The sequence below is a fragment of the Ascaphus truei genome, chromosome 6, assembly GCF_040206685.1.
Source record: "Ascaphus truei isolate aAscTru1 chromosome 6, aAscTru1.hap1, whole genome shotgun sequence".
Lineage (NCBI taxonomy): Eukaryota > Metazoa > Chordata > Amphibia > Anura > Ascaphidae > Ascaphus > Ascaphus truei.
Genome location: NC_134488.1, coordinates 36,005,821 through 36,027,041, shown reverse-complemented (window position 1 = coordinate 36,027,041; position 21,221 = coordinate 36,005,821). Strand labels below are relative to the sequence as shown.

Sequence of the window (21,221 nt, the reverse complement as noted above, 5' to 3'; positions counted from 1 at the left end):
TATGCAGAAATACAAAATTACTAAAATACAAAAAGATATAACAACCCAAAGTGGGGAGAAAAATAGATACAATCCATGAGCTCCAAATACATACACCCAATATGCAAGGTGTAACATCGACCTGAAACTAAACTAGATATTCTCTCTGTTGGATACAGTGTAATTTAACATAACACAAAAAAATGACACTGTGTCCGAGTCATTAGTTCTGTGGAAGAAATGAACCATATTAGAAAACTATAGTGACAACACAGTACATAGGCCAACTAAAAGAGATCAATAGAAATGAAACAAAAAGAGAGATTTACACAGGGAACATTGGTTTTATTCGATAAATGCCCCTAAATCATTGTCTATGTTTAAACCCTGTGGCACCATTGTCTTTAATGTAAAGATCCAAAAGGTTTCTTTTTGGGCCAATTTGGCCAACCTATCTCCACCTCTCCAGTTCATTGGAACTTGCTCAATGGCCCTATACACAAGGCCAGAGGGACCGCCCTTGTGCTTTAAAGCAAAATGACTAGACACGCTATGTGTCAATAGCTTTTTTCTAATGTTGCACATGTGTTCCAGTATGCGGACCCTCAGTTGGCGACTGGTACGGCCCACATACTGGAGACCACACAGACAACACAGCAGATACACAACAAAATCAGACCGACAGTTAATAAAATGATTAGTCTTAAAAGTTTTCCCCGTGACATTAGACTTGAATTCTTCCTTCACCTTTGAGCCTAGTGTACAAGCCTTACATTGAAAGCATTTATAGAATCCTTCAGGTTTAGGCAACCAAGTCTGAGTGCTTAATTGTTTGCCTGACTTAAATAGACTTGGTGCCAGTTTGTTCTTTATATTAGCTGCACGTTTGAACATTACTTTTGGCCGTTCTGGTAAATGGTGCTTTAAAATAGGGTCACTTAGGAGAGGAGGCTAGTGTTTATTTAAAATAGCCTGAATCTTATTGTGGTCTTGATTAAACTGGGTGACAATGGGACCTCAAATTTTCCATCAGGCGCCTTCATTTTTGTCGTGAGTATATCTTCCCTTCTTATACCGCTAGTTATCGCTATAGTATCTTCTAGTGTAGATTTATTGTATTTTCTATCTAAAAATTTGTCTTTCAGAACATTTGACTGTTCTCTAAACACACTCATATCCGTGCAATTGCGTCTCACTCTTTTGAGCTGTCCCGGCGGAATGTTCTCCAGCCACCTGTGGTGGTGACAGCTATTTCTAAGCAGGTAGTTGTTAGAGTCCACTTGTTTAAAAATGTCTTCGTCTTAATCTTGTTCTCATCAATATAAATTGTCAGATCTAAAAAGTCCACAGATACTGCACTACTTTGTGATGTGAATGTGAGATTATGAGTATTAATATTTGTATACTCCAAAAACCGGGCAAGATTGTCCACACTTCCCTGCCAGATAAAAAATATGTCATCAATATATCTTCACAATAGTCAGGGGTCTGTCAGGACACTGTAGCCAGTCACTAAATCCCTAATAGGCACCACAGAGTCTGGATAGAACAAAGAGTCTCACCTACTGAGAGCCCATCCGTAGACCTGATCGCCGCCTTTTGCTGCCTGCCAGATGGCCCGACCCCTAACCGCTCCCAGCCTCTGCTTTTGATCCAGAATCTCTATGCATGCACCTCGACTTATTGAATTACCGGGGCTGCCCCCATAGATATGAATACACCGTCACATTACATAGGGTATCACCTTCATAGGAATACACACGCGTCCCACAATACATGCTTGTTTAGCGGGGACAATTACAGTTATAAAGTAATAAAGTCCAGAAACCCTTTACACATATTTAGGTTCCATTTTCCCCCCAATATCCCCTATCAGGGACCTAATCCCAGGTTCTGAGTTTTCTACCTAGTTCCTACCGTGGGGTCAAACACACATATTTTACCCAGCCAATGAGCTCACACAGTGGCCAGGGAAACATGCTTTTAAGGGGAACACACACACACACTGTATCTGCCATAGGAGTGCATTTACTCGACCAGATGCACAAGGTTTTAGGGGTAGCAAGCCGGGCTTCACCTTTATTTTGTGAAGCCACCTACCCCTACCGTGACCGAAGGTATATAGGCGGTCAGGAAATTTGTGATTGATAATCCACTTTACGAAGGTCCTATTGTGGGCATGGTTTACCACAGTGACAATCAATGGGTTTATTGGCTGTTGGCTACTGTGTAATGTATTGTACTGTTATGTAAATTTTCTTTTATTGCGTATTTATTTTGGTTTGAAAACAAATGGGAAACATGCTATTAGTCATTTTTGGCTACTAGTGCTTTTGTCCATTTGTATGTGTGGTGATGTGGGTAGAGGGGGAAGTGTGGTAGTAGGGTGCCAATTCACTGCCATTGGGGTTATCTTTGCTCCCGTTGAGGGCATAGGTAACCATACTGGCAATCAATGGCTATATTGGAGAGTATTGTTTTTTTGTATTGTATTTTAATGTTTATTGTAGGTAGAGGTGGTGGGTGAATGGGGTAGTTGCCTAACTGATATATTATTATATACCTATATATTATCTATATTACGTAGGACAGCAATTATTATATAAATCGATATATAATCAATATATAGATTCAACACTCAATACGTTAAAATGTTTGTTGCATTTCTTTTAAGGGATCTTATGGCCAGTTTGAAACTAATGGTATACAATGTTATTAGTATCAGGGGCAACTTGAAACCAAGTGACAGGATGTATGCATATTATTGATAAGACTTGCTTTGCCCAGGTTCAAATTTCTTTCCCACACATTGTATTTCACTGATGCCATCTACTCTAACTCATATTCTGGACGTGTGTGACCTGTTCTTGGCCTTGTACGTTTTTCTAGTATTCAGAATCCAGTTTTTTCCCAGGATTCTTGTCTCTCTGTCTTATATTCTTTGATGTATGTTTTCCTAAGGTTCTTTTCTTCCTGAGAAACAAGTATGTTTAGCCAGCAAAAGCGAATTAGCTAAGCCAAGTTATGTATATCTCGTTGTTCTTAGAGTATAAGAATCACTGTGAACATAGCATAAGCACTACCTTCTACCTTCAGATACTTAACATTCAATAGGAGTATCTTGCATATGCTGTATCCTTGCTACATAAAACGCTGAGCTGATTATTTCTTCAAAGACTGCTGATTTTGAACTGGGAACCTGATTCCTGAGTATTATAGAGAAAAGATTTTTATAACACTAACCATCCACCCTCTGAGAAACTACCCCCCTTCACCCACCCCCTCTACCCCCAGCAAACCAGGCACTCTGGGTTAACCCCTTCAGTACCTTAGCTGTCAGCTAAGGTAATGATGCTGTTTTTATTCATTTCAGTTCGGGGACCCCCTGCTTCCAGAGTTACAGGCCCTGGTATCTCTTTGCATTGTTTAAATCTCCTGCGTCACGTGACCGGGACGTTTAAACTTTGCGGAGATACCAGCATCCCATACCACGTCTGTAACTCGGGAAGCAGGGGGTCCCCGAGGCTAAAATTAATGCGGTTCAGCTCCGGAGACTCCCTGCTTCAATACTGTGTTATTAAAATCAAATAAACCAGTGTGATCGCCTGTAAGAGCTGTGCAGGGAGATACAGCTCTTACAGACTGCGGGGCAGATCACATGGGCAGAACTTAGGAAAAGACAGAGCCAAAGACACCGCTATCCCGAGCGGTTTGGCATTTTCCTACCTCACGGTTTCTAACATGCGATAACTCTATATATACCGTGATAACACAGACGTCAGACCGTGAGGTAGGCCACGCCAAAACATTTGATATGGCAGTGATTTTATCGAAGCTACTGGGATAGGCCCCATAGAGTGATGTTTTGAACCAAACATGTGGATTCTCTTCTTTCAACTTCAAGTCCTCTTTGAAGAAATTTAGTACATGGTTATGCGTCTAGATTTTGTTTTTATCCTGTTATTTTCTGAAACTGTTCTGTAGGAAGCACTGTGCCACATTTCCGCATATTAGATCTAAGATTGAATAAGTACTGTATTTGGGCTCTAATTGAAGCCATCTACCGTTTAGAAAGAAGAGTAACCGTATTTTTGGACACATTTTGCTAAATTGGATTTGTGTGCTAATTTCATCATTTTACTAGGAAATGGGACAGAGGATTCAGGAGGCAAGACCTACAATTATTATTGGTGGTGACAGCGTTATAGAGGTGTAGTGTGAAGATTTTTGGGGAGATATTGTTTATTTTGAGGGTCCTGGGAGGAGGTAAATGAATCATCAGGATATAGAAGTATTAACCCTTGTCACATGCTCACAGGTGGGGTATTCATGAAACTGAGGAACATCAATTATTTTTCAATCACCCATTAGCAGTAAGTGACAGAATATGCCCATCTGGGTGTTTATTTTCTATACGTCTCAACTAATTCCCTCAGAAAGTGTTGCTCCTCTCTAGGTGCTTTTACAACAGCAACCACCCTAATCCTTCTGGGATTCCATATACAATTCTCCTCTAACCCACTATTAACCATCCCGGAGAATTCAGGCACCCAGGCTGTATTATAGCCTTTATCATGCCATGTCTTCTGCAGGGGATGGTCCTGTCGGTCTATCTTCTTAACTTTACCTACCTTCACTGTGAGCTGTAAAATAACCTGATCACTTTTATCACCCAGAGGGTACCGTGCTGCTTTATCTTTATCTTTGCTAACATACACCCCTCGGCCTAACATGCCATCTTCTGATTGTCTAAATCCATGCTTGATGATTCTTTTCGCTGCATGGACAGTTGTGCCGTGATACATGATATAGATCTTCCCACGGACTCGTTTATCTAGACTTTGAAGAATTTCTTGGTAGTCTTTCAAGGACTCCTCCATCCATGTGTCGTCATCTGAGTCATTTCCAAGTACATTGCCCATTTTAACTAGAAAAATAAAAATAGTTATTTATTATTTTCAAATTCTTTATTTCCAGTTACAGCAAGTGCAAAAAAACGATATGTAACTAGGTCCCCTCGTTTTCCATTCCCCACCCCTTACCTTCTGTGCCAGGGGGATGTTGCGGGGAGGGCGACAGGCTCCGCCATGTTTTGTGTGTGCGCAAAAGTTCACGCATGCGCAGAGCGACCACAGAATGAGCAGAGTGGCGCTCCATAGCTCAGGGTCTGCTCAGAGTCGCGCATGCGCAGTTGAGTGCGGCGGCGGCCATTATAGATTTGCGCATGCGCAGTAGAGATCGCGCACAAGGCCCCAATAGCAAAGAGCTCTGCAAGGGACTACAACTCCCAGCAGCCCCAGGTGCTGAAGCACAGGTTACTCATTACAGCCAATAGGGCTCTAGGATTCCCCTGGCTGAGAGGATATAGTCATCAGGCAGAGACCATGCTGGGACACAGACAGGGGAGAGTGTAGATACAGGGAGGCAAGTAGCCCCTGCACTAGGCCAGAGAAATGCCCTAGTCCCCCAGCTGGGCCCTGAGACATTGTTTGAATTTGTAGCTGCTGTTAGGAAGGCCCCTGCAGTTAAGGACTTTGCCTTTTAGCAGTGAAGTAAGTTCAGAGACACAGCTGCAGTGCTGCGTGGCCCTGATGGTTGTGGTCCGAGACAAGACCCCCTAAGAAGATAGAGATTGCTGCAAAGTTGGATTCCCCCAGCGGGCAGCTCTTGCGTGGAGATCACTTAGCTGAGGAGATCGTGGATCGGCGGTTCCTTTGCGAAGATATGCGGGCCCAGGTGCTGGCGCACTGGGCAGGTATCGTTAATAAGTGCACCAACAAAGTACATACACATTGTGGGCAGCGCTGTTTCACATACCAGGGAGGTTGGGAGTGGGACTTTGGGGTCCTGTGGACACTGAGAAGTTGTATCAACCATTGCTCATTTTGTATTATTCTAATATATATATATATATATATATATATATATATATATATATATATATATATATATATATATATATATATATATATATATATATATATATATATATATATATATATATCGCTGCTAGTTTTACGTAGCGCTTTACAGAGACATTTTGCAGGCACAGTCCCTGCCCCATGGATCTTATAATCTATGTAAAAAAATCCACCACTTAGCCCTTAATTTCTCCCCCCGGGCACCAGTGAGCAGGTAACGCCTAGTCCTTTGGGGATTATTACTGGACTATCAACATTTGCATCTGTAACAAGGGCTAATTGATTTTGATTTCTACTGCAATTAACTCTACCAGGTTTTAGCACCTGTGATTTATACAAAAGCACTAAAAGTAACAATCCCAAACAGGAAGGTTCAAACATAAGGGCACCAAGGAAACTGGGCACATGATATATTTCTTGCATCTCATACTGGAAATTACAATGTCATGTTGATACACCAGGAGATTATAGTGTTGTGTTGATACACCAGGAGATTATAGTGTCATGTTGATACACCAGGAGATTATAGTGTTGTGTTGATACACCAGGAGATTATAGTGTTGTGTTGATATATGCCCCCCTCCCCCCCTGAAGTTGTATAATGCAAAGGAGCTCACCTGAGTTATTCTGGGCAAACTGGACAGAAAAGACGGGATCTCCGCTTCTTACAGTTTCCCCTCCGGTTTCAGGTAAAATAACTCTCTGCTGCCGAAGAGAAGAGGAAAGAAAAAGAGCAAATAGAAAAAGTACAAAAAAGTAGTCAGTTAAACACACAATATAAGGACCGTCTATTAAACTCTAACGATGTAAGTAGCCATGGCGGTGTGTATTTGTGGTGTGGGGGGGAGGGGGGGTTAGTGTATTCGTTGGGGTTGTAGTGGTGTTTGTTTCTGATGGCGGGGATGTTTGCATCTTGGGGGGGGTGTAGTGTGTCTGAGGGGTGTAGTGGTGTCTATTTGGGGGGGTAGTCATGTTTGTAATTGGGGGATAGTTTTGTATTGGGAGGGGGTATTGTGTGTGTGTGTGGACAGGGGAGGAGGGGACATGAGTGTGATGAAAGGGGGATTGAGTGAGAGGGGTTAATTGAGTGATAGCGGAGAGGATCTAGAGAAGAGGGGGAGCGTGAGGAAGAGGGGAAGCAAAATACAGGTTTGAAAAGGGAGGGCTTGCAAGGCACCGACACAGGAGGAGGAGGGGGCAGCACCGATGCCGACATGGGGGAGGGAGGCAAAGCTCTAGTCCTGGGCCCCAGGAAATATGTCTGTGGCCCCGAGTAGAAGTGCAATCACCTGGCATCCTTACAGACTCACAATAACCCTGCGCTACTTTCCAAATTGGATTACAATTTATTGGTGAAATTGGAGTTTACCGTGGCACGGTAAGCAGGCGCTGTGACGCGCTCTAGTCATTTTTTTTAATCACTGTATGCAACCAAACAGCTTCTTTGTTAAAAAACCGACATGATCAAAAATGTATAATTTCACAAAAAAATTGCAAGTCTATTGGGAGAGCAGTGCAGGGTTTGTTTTTCTCTCCCATAAATATACGGCCAATTCTCTTTCCCTGGCAGCACTTCTAAGGTATTGAAAGATATTTAATGTTACTGCTGTTTAAAAACTAACTTTATGAAAACATGTAACAATTGTAGCCCCCCATTCTGGGGACTACCAAGTAATGTAAGGGGTTAACGGCTTTAAAGGGTTAACTGGGTGGGATCTCTCTGGTATTGCCCCTCATCCTGATGTAGGATGACTGGCAAACATATCTGCACATTCTTGTATGTCTTGTGACCAGTGATGTCACCATAAGGAGATAGAAGGGTACCGTATATGTATAGCTACACCCAATGTTCTGGAAGCAGGTTCCACAGAGTTCTGACAGAGGACCTCACGGTGAGTCCTGTAAATACAGTATGTTTAAGTGTATAGTTATGTACATTAAGGGTACGCTGTCCCTGTTTATTATTTTCAGTTAAGTAACGTTCCCTATATAGTTAGCGCCTATAGTAACGGCCCAAGATACTTCTGCGGGAAGAGGAGTGAGTATGTGCTCAGCAGGAGGTCTCAATGTAGTAGCTCCAGAGCATATTACGATCAGCCCAACTGGAAGGTCATTAGTAAATTCTCGATCCAATATGCATGGACGTGGTATGTAGTGCACAGTAAAGGGATACTGATCCTAGAAAGCATTGCATGTTCCCAACATGGGGCTATTTAAAGCTGCAATTCAGTCTTTTTTTCATTTATTTTTTTACTTCAATAGTTTTATGTGTGCAATCTCTAATTACCTAAAGAACTGCATAGCTGCCAGTCAATTCGTTCTCTGTCTATTGATCGGCAAAGTTTGGCGACATCTTTAAATATGGGGAATGTAAATGGTTGCTATAGTAACAAGCATGCTTGTTAAAATAGAATACAAGAAAATTGGTCTTTCAAAGTTGTTGTTTTTTAAACAGAAAATGCTAAAAGTATTTTTTCTTACTACAGAACTGATTTATTAAAAAAAATACACATGCAGGATATTGCCTGAACTGCAACTTTAAGATGGGCTAGAAAGTCTATGCAAAGTCGGTGTGCCCTGATGTTCTTGTACGCCACTTGAGATGGGGCATTATTAATGCTATGCAGGAGATTGTCCATCTACCTGATACTAAGGGAAATAAGTAGGAGTGAGAGCTACAAGGGGAAGAAGCAGAGAGTAACTTTCTGATTTGCCACCAGTTAAAATGTCCAGTGTGAAGGCCGTCTTGTATGGCGAGCCTTATAATCAGATGTAAATAAAGCTCTTGTTTGTACTATAAAATCTGCTGGCGCCCATCCTTATTCTATCTGCATAGCCACACCCAGCCTGCACCGACCCAGCACCCTGAACAGGTACGAGAGCTGGAGAATTGCCACGTATATAGTTCAACTTGGCTCCTTTAGAGCCGGGCTAGGGCAGTTGCACAATATTTATGGGTCTTTAACCTCATACCCCGTAACTGTACCCATTCCTTTTATCCTGTTCCTAAAACCCAATGTATCTATTATTCTTATTTGTATCCGTGTGGGGCCGGAGAAAAGCCGCACTTCCTGTCTCCCACTCATGTGCGGAATGCCTATCGTGCGATCGGGGTAGACTCGGTGGGTTGGTGCTGTGGGCTGGTTCTGTGTTTTCCCAGCACCCCAACCACCTGCAATACTCTCCCTTCTCCTCTCAGCGGCGGGATCCAACTTCCGTCCAACCCAGGGTATCCGCAGCGTCATGTTGTCATAGCGCTGCGCCGTCACGTGATTACGTGTTGCCATGACGACGCATTGCCATAACATCATGATGCCTAAACACTGCAGGTGGAGGGCCACTCTTCAAGTAAGCACCAGCAATTCACCTACTGCTCCCATTGGTTGAAGCTCAGAACCTTCAGCTAATTACAGCAGGTAGAATTGCTGATGGTAAATGATACATTTGATAGATCAGCGGCTTGTTGCAAATCAATGTTTTATGTATAATTCAGTGTATAAAAACAAACCCAGAAATACAAGGACTTTATTTGTGAAATTATCTGTGTACACTAGATTGCTTTCTTGTTCGCTCCTGTATCCCGCATAGACAGAGGAACTGTATCCTGTATCTCCATGTGCCCAATGTTTGATGGTTTGAGAGTGAGGGTAGTGTATGTACGCGAGTGAGTGAGGGTAACGTATGTACGCGAGTGAGGGTAACCTGTGTACGCGAGTGAGGGTAACGTGTGTACGCGAGTGAGGGTAACGTGTGTACGCGAGTGAGGGTAACGTGTGTACGCGAGTGAGGGTAACGTGTGTACGCGAGTGAGGGTAACGTGTGTACACGAGTGAGGGTAACGTGTGTACGCGAGTGAGGGTAACGTGTGTACGCGAGTGAGGGTAACGTGTGTACGCGAGTGAGGGTAACGTGTGTACGCGAGTGAGGGTAACGTGTGTTAGCGAGTGAGGGTAACGTGTGTACGCGAGTGAGGGTAACGTATGTACGCGAGTAAGGGAAGTGTATGTGAGTGAGGGAAGTGTATGTGAGTGAGGGAAGTGTATGTGAGTTAGGGAAGTGTATGTGAGTTAGGGAAGTGTATGTGAGTTAGGGAAGTGTATGTAAGTTAGGGAAGTTTGTATGTCATGTCCCTGCAGTTGTTTCACTTTGGAAATAACATCCACGCCATTATTAACCCTTTGTGTCCCGCGTGACATAGTTACATCATATTCTATGTGCTCGTATGTCTAGGGGAGTTTGCATGCTGAGCTCCTGTGCAGCACAGAGCGGGCAGGCAGGGGACCCTCTCCTCTTCCGGTCACAGCATCAGTAACGCCGCGATCACACTCTGGTGCTGCGGCCCCTCTGTCACGCAAAGGGTTAAAGATACAATCTATGATACTCAATCTCAGGCAGAGGGGCAGAAAAGAAACACAGGATGGGTATTTGTGTTCAAGATAAATATTTCTCAATAAAATGTGTCCAAACAATAGCAGATTCTGTCACCTCTATTCCTGGTGATGATGTGTTTAAATTAGGCTAAATATAATTGAAGAACCTTTTGTAAAAAAAAAATAAGAGAAACATCAGACCGGTATTAATGTTTTAAACCAGATTTTTTTAAAATCTTATTTGTGATAAGACAAAGTGTTTCCACCTTTTTTCTACTTGAGTAGAAGAAAAAGCCAGAATGTTATGTAGCACATGTACCCCCACCCTCTAAGGCTGCGCGTATAGTGCCCGCGACATGCGACGTCACCCGTCGCCGCTTGCGAAAGTTGTATTTCGCTTTGCGGCAGCGTCGCAGGCAACAAGGTCATTTATTGGTTCAGGGGCTGTCACATGAGGTGACAGCCTCTGAAAAATCAAATATTCCCGGCTTCCAAAAATCGCGTCGCCACATCGCTTTGTCGCCGTTACGCATACTATAAGCGCACGCAGCGGCGACAATGCATTTGTTTTCGGGTGACGTCGTGTCGCCGGCACTATAAGCGCGGCCTAAGATACACGTTGCGACTACTAGCTGTTATGGTGCGGCAAACCTGGGAGGGAGCAGGAAAGCGGCGTTGATATGTAATGGGTTGGAGATCTGGACAGGCTTGCGAGTCTTCTGGGTTTGGTGTCAGAGCCTCGAGCTTCAGTGGGCTCTGGAAGGACCAGGGGCAGTCCCCCCTGAAGCACTCTCTTAGGCTCGTAATATACTGTGTGCGGCCGTGCGAACGTGCGTGCACGAACCACACACTTTTTGTGTGTACGCTGTGAGCGAGTGAGGTCACATACATTTTCTATAGCTCTGGCACATTTAAAACTTGATGTTAAACATAATAGCTAGTTACTGTAACACAGAATCTCTTTTGGCAGACTTTACATTGATAGTTACAGATGCAGCCACGAGTATTAGAACTCTTGCCTTTTAAATTCTAGGGCAGTCTCACAGTAAATGCCGCAACATTGCTGCAACATGCCTCAACATTTCTGTGAGATTCTTCATAGCCCATCGGATTAACACAGCGGGGAGTCCCTGCATTTCCATTCAGTTTGATGGGCCATTAAGAATATCACAGAAATGTTGCAGCAATGTTGTGGCATTTACTGTGAGACTGCCCCAGAATTTCCCAGGTCAGTGTTCTAATACTGGTGGCTGCATCTGTAATAATAAGGTTTCATTAACACAAGGATAGTCCCTCTTGTAACTGATATGGTATAGCCACATTTCCCATAAAGCTTCACCAGTTTACACCATACATACAGTACAGGGAATGAGAAATCATTATATATATATATATAAAATTTTGGTGGCAGGATGGCCATGGTTAAAGTGGAGTCAAGACAATTATTCCAGGGAAATAATATTTTGGTGGTTTCATTTGTCCACAATAATAACAATAGGCACACTGTCCATTTAGGGTAAACAAAGCATAACACAATACTGTAGCATATTCCCCTTTAGGAAGACTACCGAAACATAGGTAATCCTATCTAACCAGCAGGGTAACTAAACTAGGTCCAGCCCTACAAGATGTGGAAATAGAAATTGGCTGTTTACCTTAGAGCTCTATTCCATTAGGGACATAGAAAGTGTCTGCGCTCTGCACTCTCTCAGTTTCTGAGAGAGCCTTCTGCCCAGGGAGGTTTTTCCTCTTCCCTTTTTAAAGCAGGTAAACTAACATAATTAGGATCACCTGTGGATTGCCCAGCCTGTGGAATTAACCCCTCACATACTGGAAAGCAGGAACAGCGAAACCTCCTACTAATATACACAGTCAATGAGTCTGTCACATATCCCGCTACCCAGTATAACATTACCTTTTGGAGCGGCCCGTGCACACAGACTGTGCACCCTAGAAAATGCATCCGCATTACCGCGCAGTATGCCTGATAGATGCTTGCCTGTAAAATTAAAGGGCTGTTATAACAGAAGCCAGTGAGTAACCCTACAGTTCTTTTCTTTGTTTCTATGCATCCAATGTAAGGGAGCATGGTCTGTAATGAGGCTGAAACACCTGCCTGAGAGGTAATATTTGAAAGTGTCCGTTGCCCACTTTACTGCCAAGCTTTCTGTCTCTACAGTGGCGTATCTTTGTTAGCGGGGACACAACTTGCGACTTAAATACAAGACCGGGTGTTCCTCATCTCCAGCAAACTGGAACAGGGCTGCTCCGAGACTTACTACAGAGGCATCAGCTTAACGGGGCCCTCAGAAGTGTTTGGGGGGATGTCAACTGACACTGGACAGGAGACACGGAACCTTTTTACTGCAGGATGTATCCCTGGCCAGTAAAATCTTTTTAGGATTCTCTTCTGCGTTTTCTCCACTCCAAGATGGCCTGCCAATAAGTGGGAGTGTGCTAACTCTAGCACTTTCCTTTCCAAAGAACTGGGCACTAACAATTGTTCAGTTTCTTGGCCATCCTCTCTGCTCACATGGTGCAATAAATTATTTTTAATAAGAAACTAGAGACAGCAGTTCTTGTTTATCCCTTTTACCGGGACCACATTAACTTTTATGGCTTGGCTAAACCCATTTTGCAACTAGGGATCCTTGGCCTGTCCTACTTGGAGGGGGGAATTTCTACAATTCCAAACTCTCCTTTCTAGAGGTAGTCCGGTTAAATATGTGAGTAACTCGAACTCCTGAGTGTTAACATGCCCTGTCTCTGATGACTCCTCATCCTCTGTTCCCCCTCTGTCTATATAGGGTTGTGGTTGACCTCTTTTTTTCCTACATTCCTGTTTAAGGGGTGTAGACACCTCAGAGACCAACTCAGGGTCTGTAAACAGAAAAAAAATATTATCAGGCATGGGAGCATTTAAGGCTTGTTGTCCCCTATTCAAGGTATCAAAACCTGAAAAAGTACATCCTAAAACTAAGGAAGGGGTCAACTTTGGCACGATTGCTGCTGTAGTTTGGACAATTTACCCTTCAACTTTTACTCTTATAGGAGTTGTGGTACATGGCAGTGTACACCCATGCACACATAATACCCGCTTCTTCTCACCCTGGTATAATTGTAGAGGCTTAACAGTCTCCCTAATACTAAGTTAATGTCGCTCCTTCAGTCCAGCAGGGCAGAGATTTGTTTATCGTTTAAGACCAACATTGCGAGATATTTGTTTGTATTTTTATGCCCATGGGTCACACATGCCACACCACAGAACTCTGACCTAACAGAACTAAATGCACACTTCAACGGTTCAGGCAATTTAGGACAGTGGGTCTTAATATGTCCCACCTACCCACACTTGAAACAAACAACTGGACAAGTTCAGTCTTGAAACCCTCTCAGAGACTGTGCATTGCTGTCCTTATCCAGGTGGTCTTATGCTCCCACAAACCATGTGGCCGGACTTTGGTCATTGTTCCATCGCTGGCTTTTAAAGTTCAAGGTGGGCCGCAAGTTTTTTTTTGCGCATAAGAACGTGGAGCGTGCGCGTGACAGTTCTCGGGAAGTCAGAAAATGTCAGAAAATGTTCCACTGTGTCTACCATGGCATCATAAATGAGGGGATCTCCTTGTCCCACCTATTGTCGTAGTTCGAATTAAGTGGTCCAACACCAACATCTCAATGTTCTGGCTTTGTCGCCAGATAGGTCAAGTCACATAACTGGGATCTGGGTGCTTTCTGATCCTAGTATCTTCATGTATGGAACCTTCGTGCACAGACCGCAGGATCTTCATTGAGATCACAATATGCTTTTTGGGATTCCCCAAGTAGAAAGGGCGCTATAATCCTAGCTCATTGGGAGCAGACCCAACTTTTATGGGTAGTGAGTTGCTCAAAGGATGGAGGTATCCCTTGACATCATCCTACGGCATCATCTTCTGCAGCTATAGGTTCGCCCGTATGGGCCACACCTTTGCTGTACCGATCACGTCCATACTAATCTGGGCTAGGTGTTTAACAAGTCCCCTCTGTGTCTCATTGATAACGTCAATCTGGATTGCATATATCTCGTTTGTCTCTGGCTGTGCCGCTGTGCTTTCAGGTACCTGATGGTTAGTTTCCTGCTGAACAGTCATGCATTCAACTCCATTAGCGATGCTGTCAGTTACTTGTTGGTTGGTTTCCTGCTGAAAATCGGTGCTGTGTAGCAGGGACTTCACCACATCCTCTATACTGATAGCAGCAGCCGCACAGGATCTAACCGTCGCAATTGGCAGCTCTGTCCCTTTTACAGGATCTTTGCCATCCCACTTCAGCCACCACTTGTGGTTAATTGGGATGCGACACGATTCTTCCAGGGAAATAATATTTTGGAGGTTTTATTTGTACACAATTATAACAAGAGAATAGGAACACTGTCCCTTTAAGGCAAACAAAGCATAAAACAAGGAGACTAACTAAACATATGTAACGGTGTTTCCCCCACCTGATGGGAGATTCTGCCATTACAGCGTGTGTGGTGCATGCTACCTGTTGGTAAGCAGGAGGGCTCAGTCATCCGCCGATGTTTGTGGGGACACAGGACAGGTTTCTGGGGGACATACTCAGCATAGTTCTCTAGCAGTGCAGCACCTCCACCTGTCGCATGCTCGTATGGAAGCAATCTCCTACGATAGAAACAATCCCTCTCCTTCCCCAGTAAGATGACACACCAGGTAGGAGGTATATGAAACAGGAACGGTTTATTCTGTCAGCACTCAGTCATGGCAGGCTTCTGCCCAATGCAGTCTCTGGCTCGGATATCCAGCTGTAGGTTGGTCCCTGGACCTGCACTACGTGTCAAGGGCCCCCGCAGCAGTCGTAGCTCTTCTCTGCCCCTCTAGCAGAGGCATGGGAAAGGTACACACTCACTCTCCCCCGAGGGAAAGAGGAACAATGTTCAGGCAACCTGTGGTGTGACCTGCCTCTCTCAAGTGGGGAGAGGCACTGACTACATTTGGGCGACAATCCCATTAAGTACATACAGGAGAAGGGCACTAGGTCTGACCCTGACTGGGCAACCCAGGCCTTGTTCCACCTCCTCCCCTGTCACTCAAGAGCCCTGCATGATAAGTTCTGGCAGGCCTCTTCTTACCAGGGCTTACTGCCAGGGAAGGCAGACTGGTAGCCAAGAACCAGTCCTGACTACACATAGGTAAGCCTATCTAACGTGTGTGTCTGTGTCTGTCTGTGTGTGTCAATTCTCCTCTGCTCTCTCTCACCTTCTGAGAGTGACTGCTGCCCAGAGAGGCTTTTCCTCTTCACCGTTTTAAAGCAGATCTCAGCAGCACCTCCAAATGTAACATATGTCCCCCCCCCCCTCTGGGAGACCACAGTGCTACATGGAGTGTGATGGTGCATACCTTCTGGCTCACAATAGAACTAAGTCTCCCGCATGGTGTAGGGGATGTCAGAACAGGCTTCTGGGGTATAAACTGATTCGTACTCATGGTGACAGCACCTCCATCTCTTGCAGTCCCCAGGGATGAGGGGAGAAATCCCTGCAGGAGAATCTCTGCTCTTCTCCCTGATAAATTTCAGTCTCAGGCAAGAAAGTATGGTAAAACACTAGAACACTTTATTCACACTGTAAGTTCCACAGCAAACACAGAAACCAGAAGAGCTTAGGACCTTCACCCTCAGGATGTCCATGGACCTTCACTCCTATACTAGGGCACCAGAAGCAGTCCTAGCTCTTCTCTTATTCCCTGGTGGAGTAAGAGGAATAGTCACCCGCCAATCCCCTAAGGGAGGGCCCACAGATTGGCAGAGCCATGCACAACTGTCTTGGGTAGACTGGCCTCTCTCAAAGGTAGAGGCAACTGATTAACTTGAGGAAGTGCAGCCCCTTAAGTATAGAAAAAGCAGGATGCAAGCCTGAGTCCCTGATTGGGGGGGAGTGGGGGTCTTTTCATATATATTGGGTGGTGGGGGACTTTTTATATGTATTAGGGGGTATGTGGGTCTTTTTATATGTATTGGGGGAGTGGGGGTCTTTATATATTTTGGGGTGGGGATCTTTATATGTATTGGGGTGGAGTGGGGGTCTTTTCATATGTATTGGGGGAGAGGGGGTCTTTTCTTATGTATTAGGGTGAGTAGGGGTCTTTATATTTATTGGTGGGGAGTGGGGGTCTTCATATGTATTGGAGGCCTTTTTAATATGGAATGGGGGAGTGGGGGTCTTTTTAATATGTATTGGGGGGTTTGGTATGCATTTTGTGGGGGGAGGGATTGAGTGAGAGTGGGGTAATTGATGGAAGGTGGGGGCGAGAGAGAGGAGATGATGGAGGCAGTGAGTAAGGAAAAGAAGGAGTAAGAGTGATACACAGGAGAGATAAATTCATGAAAGGCGGGAGGGGGTTGAATGAGGAAGAGGGAGTGAGATGGAGGGGAGAGAAAGACATTGGAAGAGGGGATGGAATAGAGGGGGCTCGTGAGGTGTGAAATGGGGGGGTCACAAAACCGCGAGGGGGGGCCCGGATGTAACTCTAGTCTTGGGCCCCAGGAAATCTGTCGGTGGCCCTGATTGTATGAGTTATAGTCACTGTTACCTGATTCCCAGTTAATCTATTATAATGTCTGCCTTTGTTCATTCCATTAATAACTTGACTTAATGGGTTACAAAAGTTTACCAAGTTTTAGGCAGAAGAGAATCCCACCCCCCACTACAGTAAAGGTTGCAATAGTTTATATATATATATATATAATATATATAATAGTGTGTGTGTGTGTGTGTGTGTGTGTGTGTGTGTGTGTGTGTGTGTGTGTGTGTGTGTGACTGAATTCACGTGTAACAAGTGAAATGCACAAGATTTCTGCTGCAGGAAATGTACATTGTAAAACGTTTATTTCATCAAGCAAAAGCCATAAAGTCACAGTGATGATTCTAATAAGGCAGGAAGTCAAAGGCTCGTCTCATCTTAATAACATATAGGGCCATATTTACTAAGCAGCCTTCTGCTAGAAGACACCTTTCTGGTGCTGGGCAACATCAAGTCAATGGCTGTAAGGTGTCTTCCAGCGCTGGAAGGTGTCTTGTTGCAGAAGACTGTTTAGAAGATATGGGCCATTCACTGGCAGTGACAGAACGTACACACGAGCCAAACATGATTCATTGTCAGATATTCTGTCTGCATAGAAAAAGAGAAAAACTGATAAATATCATTTTCTATACTCCTTAACTAATTCCCTCAGAAAGTGTTGCTCCTCTCTAGGTGCTTTAACAGCGACCACCTTAATCCTTTTGGGATTACATAAACAATTCTCCTGTGACCCACTATTAACCATCACGCAGGATTCAGGCACCCAGGCTGTATTATAGCCTTTATCATGCCATGTCTTCTGCAGGGGATGGCCCTGATAGTCTATCTTCTTAACTTTACCTACCTTCACTGTGAGCTTTAAAATAACCTGTTCACTTTTATCACCCAGAGGGTACAGTGCTGCTTTATCTTTATCTCTGCTAACATACACTCCTGGGCCTAACATGCCATCTTCTGATTGCCTAAATCTATGCTTGATGATTCCTTTCGCTGCTTGGACAGTTGTGCCGTGATACATGATATAGATCTTCCCACGGACTGGTACATCTTGACTTTGAAGAATTTCTTGGTAGACTGTCAGGGAATCCACCATCCATGTGTCATCCGTGGTGTTATCCGAGCCATCCGAGTCATCCGAGCCATTCTTGTTATCCGAGTCATCCGAGCCATTCTTGTTATCCGAGTTATCCGAGCCATTCTTGTTATCTGAGTCATCCGAGCCATTCTTGTTATCCGAGTTATCCGAGCCATTCTTGTTATCCGAGTTATCCGAGCCATTCTTGTTATCCGAGTTATCCGAGTCATTCTTGTTATTCGAGTCATCTGAGTCATCGGAGTCATCCAAGCCATTCGAGTCATTCTTGTCATTCAAGTCATATCCAAATATATTGCCCATTTTTGCTAGAAAAATAAAAGTTCTAATTATACATACACCTGTGCAAAAGGAAGTGATCAATTGATAAAAGGCCATCAAAAACGCACGCAAACATATAATGTATACATATCTATATACTGTAGATAGATTTTTGGGGTTCAAAGGCCGATAAGCCACTAAAAGAGCTCATTTTGCATTCCCTGGGAAAATTCTGAGACAAGGATTAACACAGTGTAAAAGGAAACATATTTTCTTGGTGTTTGTGGGAGTATACCGGAGTTAGATAATGAAGGTCCGGAACACTGACAGCATATATACGACCTTCAATAATGAATATATGCTTTATGCTTTGACTCTCCATACTAACAAGGCAAAAATGAAAAGGATCATTTATAATTAGAAAAGCCATGCTTGAGGAAAGGTACCTCAGAGCCAATGAGAAACAGCTAACCAGAAACACTGCTCTCCATCTACAACCTGCAACAACATCTTATTTCTGCTAAGAACTGAAGCTTGGTATTGTAAAATGTGTCAGGAATAAATATATTGGGACTGCAAGAAACCTGTGTCGGGATCTGTATTTTCACACAACAAGGATCCTATGGTATTCAAACAACAAAAGAACAACCTCATACATTTTCACTGGCGAGCCTGAGCCAACATCTGTGACCCACATAACTCCCAAATGGAGGGATTGGAGATGTGCCCATTTTGTGGGGGTGAGGTCTAATTCTCTCATCATTATTGTCAGTACGTAACCTCGATCAAAGAATCTAAGGTAGATGGATCCAGTGATTATACAAGGACATTTTGAGACTTTACTGTCTGGATACTGTGCCATAGGAGGTGACACAGGGGTTGACACAAGAGGTTCCTTGACCAGCAGATTCTGTCAGAAAGAACTGTGATCACAGAATAAACTTAAAGGGACCTGACGCGAAATTTCAGCTCCCTGCCAAGATGTCCAGGACATACTTGAAAACGAGAGGTAACTCTCAATGCATTACTTCCTGGTAAAACATTTTATAAATAAATAAATAAGATGGTGCTAATCTATGAGCAAGAAATTAGATTAACTGAAGGTCAGGATAGTCCGTTTCTCAGAGACCAAGTAGCAGTATGGCCAACCGTGTCCCCCATACAGTGATAACAACAGGTACAGGGGGAGATCTACCAAAAATAAAAAAAGACCCCATGTAAACCGTTTACCTGTTACTATTGTAACAAGCTTTGTCATATGAAAAGACAACGCAGAAAAAGGATGCTGCTGAGGGAACAAGCAACGGTCCACAATACTACCAATACCAATACTACCACTCTTTCATTTGTCGCTAAGCCAAAAATACTGATCTCAAATTCCCAGTATATGCCATCCATAGATCTAGAAACCAAAATGAGGATATTATATTATTCTGTCAAATTGACAAAGGTCGGAGTTCATGATATAAAGGAAGATATTGAGTGAGCATATAAAGGTGTAGCACTGTTTCCCCAACCACCCCCCCCACCACCACCACCCGTGGGAGATACACAGCATATGCTACCTGTGTGTGGTGCGATATTTGTTGGGGTCAGGAGAGCTGAGTTGGATCTGTGGTAGTAAGGAGATCAGGACAGGCTTAGGTTCTCTCTGCAGTTCTTCTCCATGGTGCTTAGCGCTTCCAGCAGTAGTGGGCTCCAGGATGTGCGGAGGTCAGCTCCCACTATTGCACTCTTTCCCCCTCAGCCCAAGGACTGATACTCAGACTGAGGTATATTAGAACAGGATCTTTATTGGGGGACATCCACTGCAGATCTTCTCACAGCGATGCAAGGTCTCAGAGGTTCTATTCCTCTGGATGGTGCTTTGCCCTGATAGTATAGGGCATCAGCTGAATCTGTTGTTCCCTCAGTCCACAGACTGAGGGTGGGCATGCTCATCCTTCCATAGGAGAGACTGTCAGTTCTCTGCTTCCTCTCTCTCTTCCAGAGCAAGAGCAGGACCTCCTCTCTCTTCCAGAGCAGGAGCAGTACTCACACTAATTAGGATAGAAGGGGTGGGCTCATGGTCTATACCTATTCCTGATAGGCTTACACAGGCCATGAGTCACCACCTTACTCTTGTCCATCATAGCGGAACATGGGTGGGGGCACAAACCCATAGAATTAACCCTTACAGGACTTACACAATAGGGCGGGGAAAGAAAGGCAGAATAGACATACCCTGTTACACTCTACCTTGGATGAAATTCTCAACGGCCTCGCTTGGGACCAAGTTTGTTGCACCATCCGTCAGTCAAGAACCTGCAATATAAATAACAGATTATACATCAAGATGGCACATAACATAATACAACCAAAGACCCAAAATCACCCACTGGTGGCAGAGATGATTACTCTAACTCTTCCAACATGGAAAGTATGGGGCACTACTTGTAATACTTGGAGTCAGGTTTCTTTATAGACCTTCACTCGTAATCTTCGACCCAAACAGAATACACTCGGGGTCTGCCAGTACTGAGTATCATAGCAAACTTCTACCCTATCCTTAAAGATACAGGTTCCAGTAAGCCATTCCCTCATGATCTCACAAATTTTGGATTCAGTTGTGTGCTCTTTAACATGGGGACATACCCACAGAACATAGGATTCCACCATCTAAGGGGGTCCTGAGATAATGATCCTCTAAACCCAGATCTCTTAACACAACAAGACACAGGGACTTCTCCCTCAGACTCCTCAGAACTCCCACCCCACATGACCAATTCCCCACAATTGTATCAGGAAACTTTGTTAACACACATGGAGTGACAGTGGGGTCTATATACTTCACTATATACTCGACTACTGGTCGAGGATGGAGCCGTGACAGGGGCAAAATTGAACTGGGAAAAGTCAACAATGTCCTGCACAGGGATAACATGGGATGGGACATGGGATGCCATGGCCGGTGGTGGGGGCATGATGGTGACAAAGACAGGGAGTCAGAGGCCCATTGACCTTCTCCAAAACAATTAGC

The 21,221-nt window shown here is 44.1% G+C and overlaps 1 protein-coding gene across 1 annotated transcript in view; it reads right to left on the bottom strand.

Annotated features, from left to right (window-relative positions):
• Nucleotides 1–21,221, bottom strand: part of LOC142498034 (uncharacterized) — a 115,233-nt gene that overhangs the window by 24,570 nt on the left and 69,442 nt on the right. Inside the window, exons 9-13 of the mRNA XM_075606543.1 lie at nt 17,481–18,249; nt 14,236–14,497; nt 6,518–6,605; nt 4,389–4,906; nt 1,176–1,417 (exon numbers count right to left, since the gene is read on the bottom strand). Of these exons, the coding sequence (XP_075462658.1) occupies nt 1,176–1,417; nt 4,389–4,906; nt 6,518–6,605; nt 14,236–14,497; nt 17,481–18,249 (1,879 nt within the window). The remainder of the gene's footprint in view (nt 1–1,175; nt 1,418–4,388; nt 4,907–6,517; nt 6,606–14,235; nt 14,498–17,480; nt 18,250–21,221) is intronic.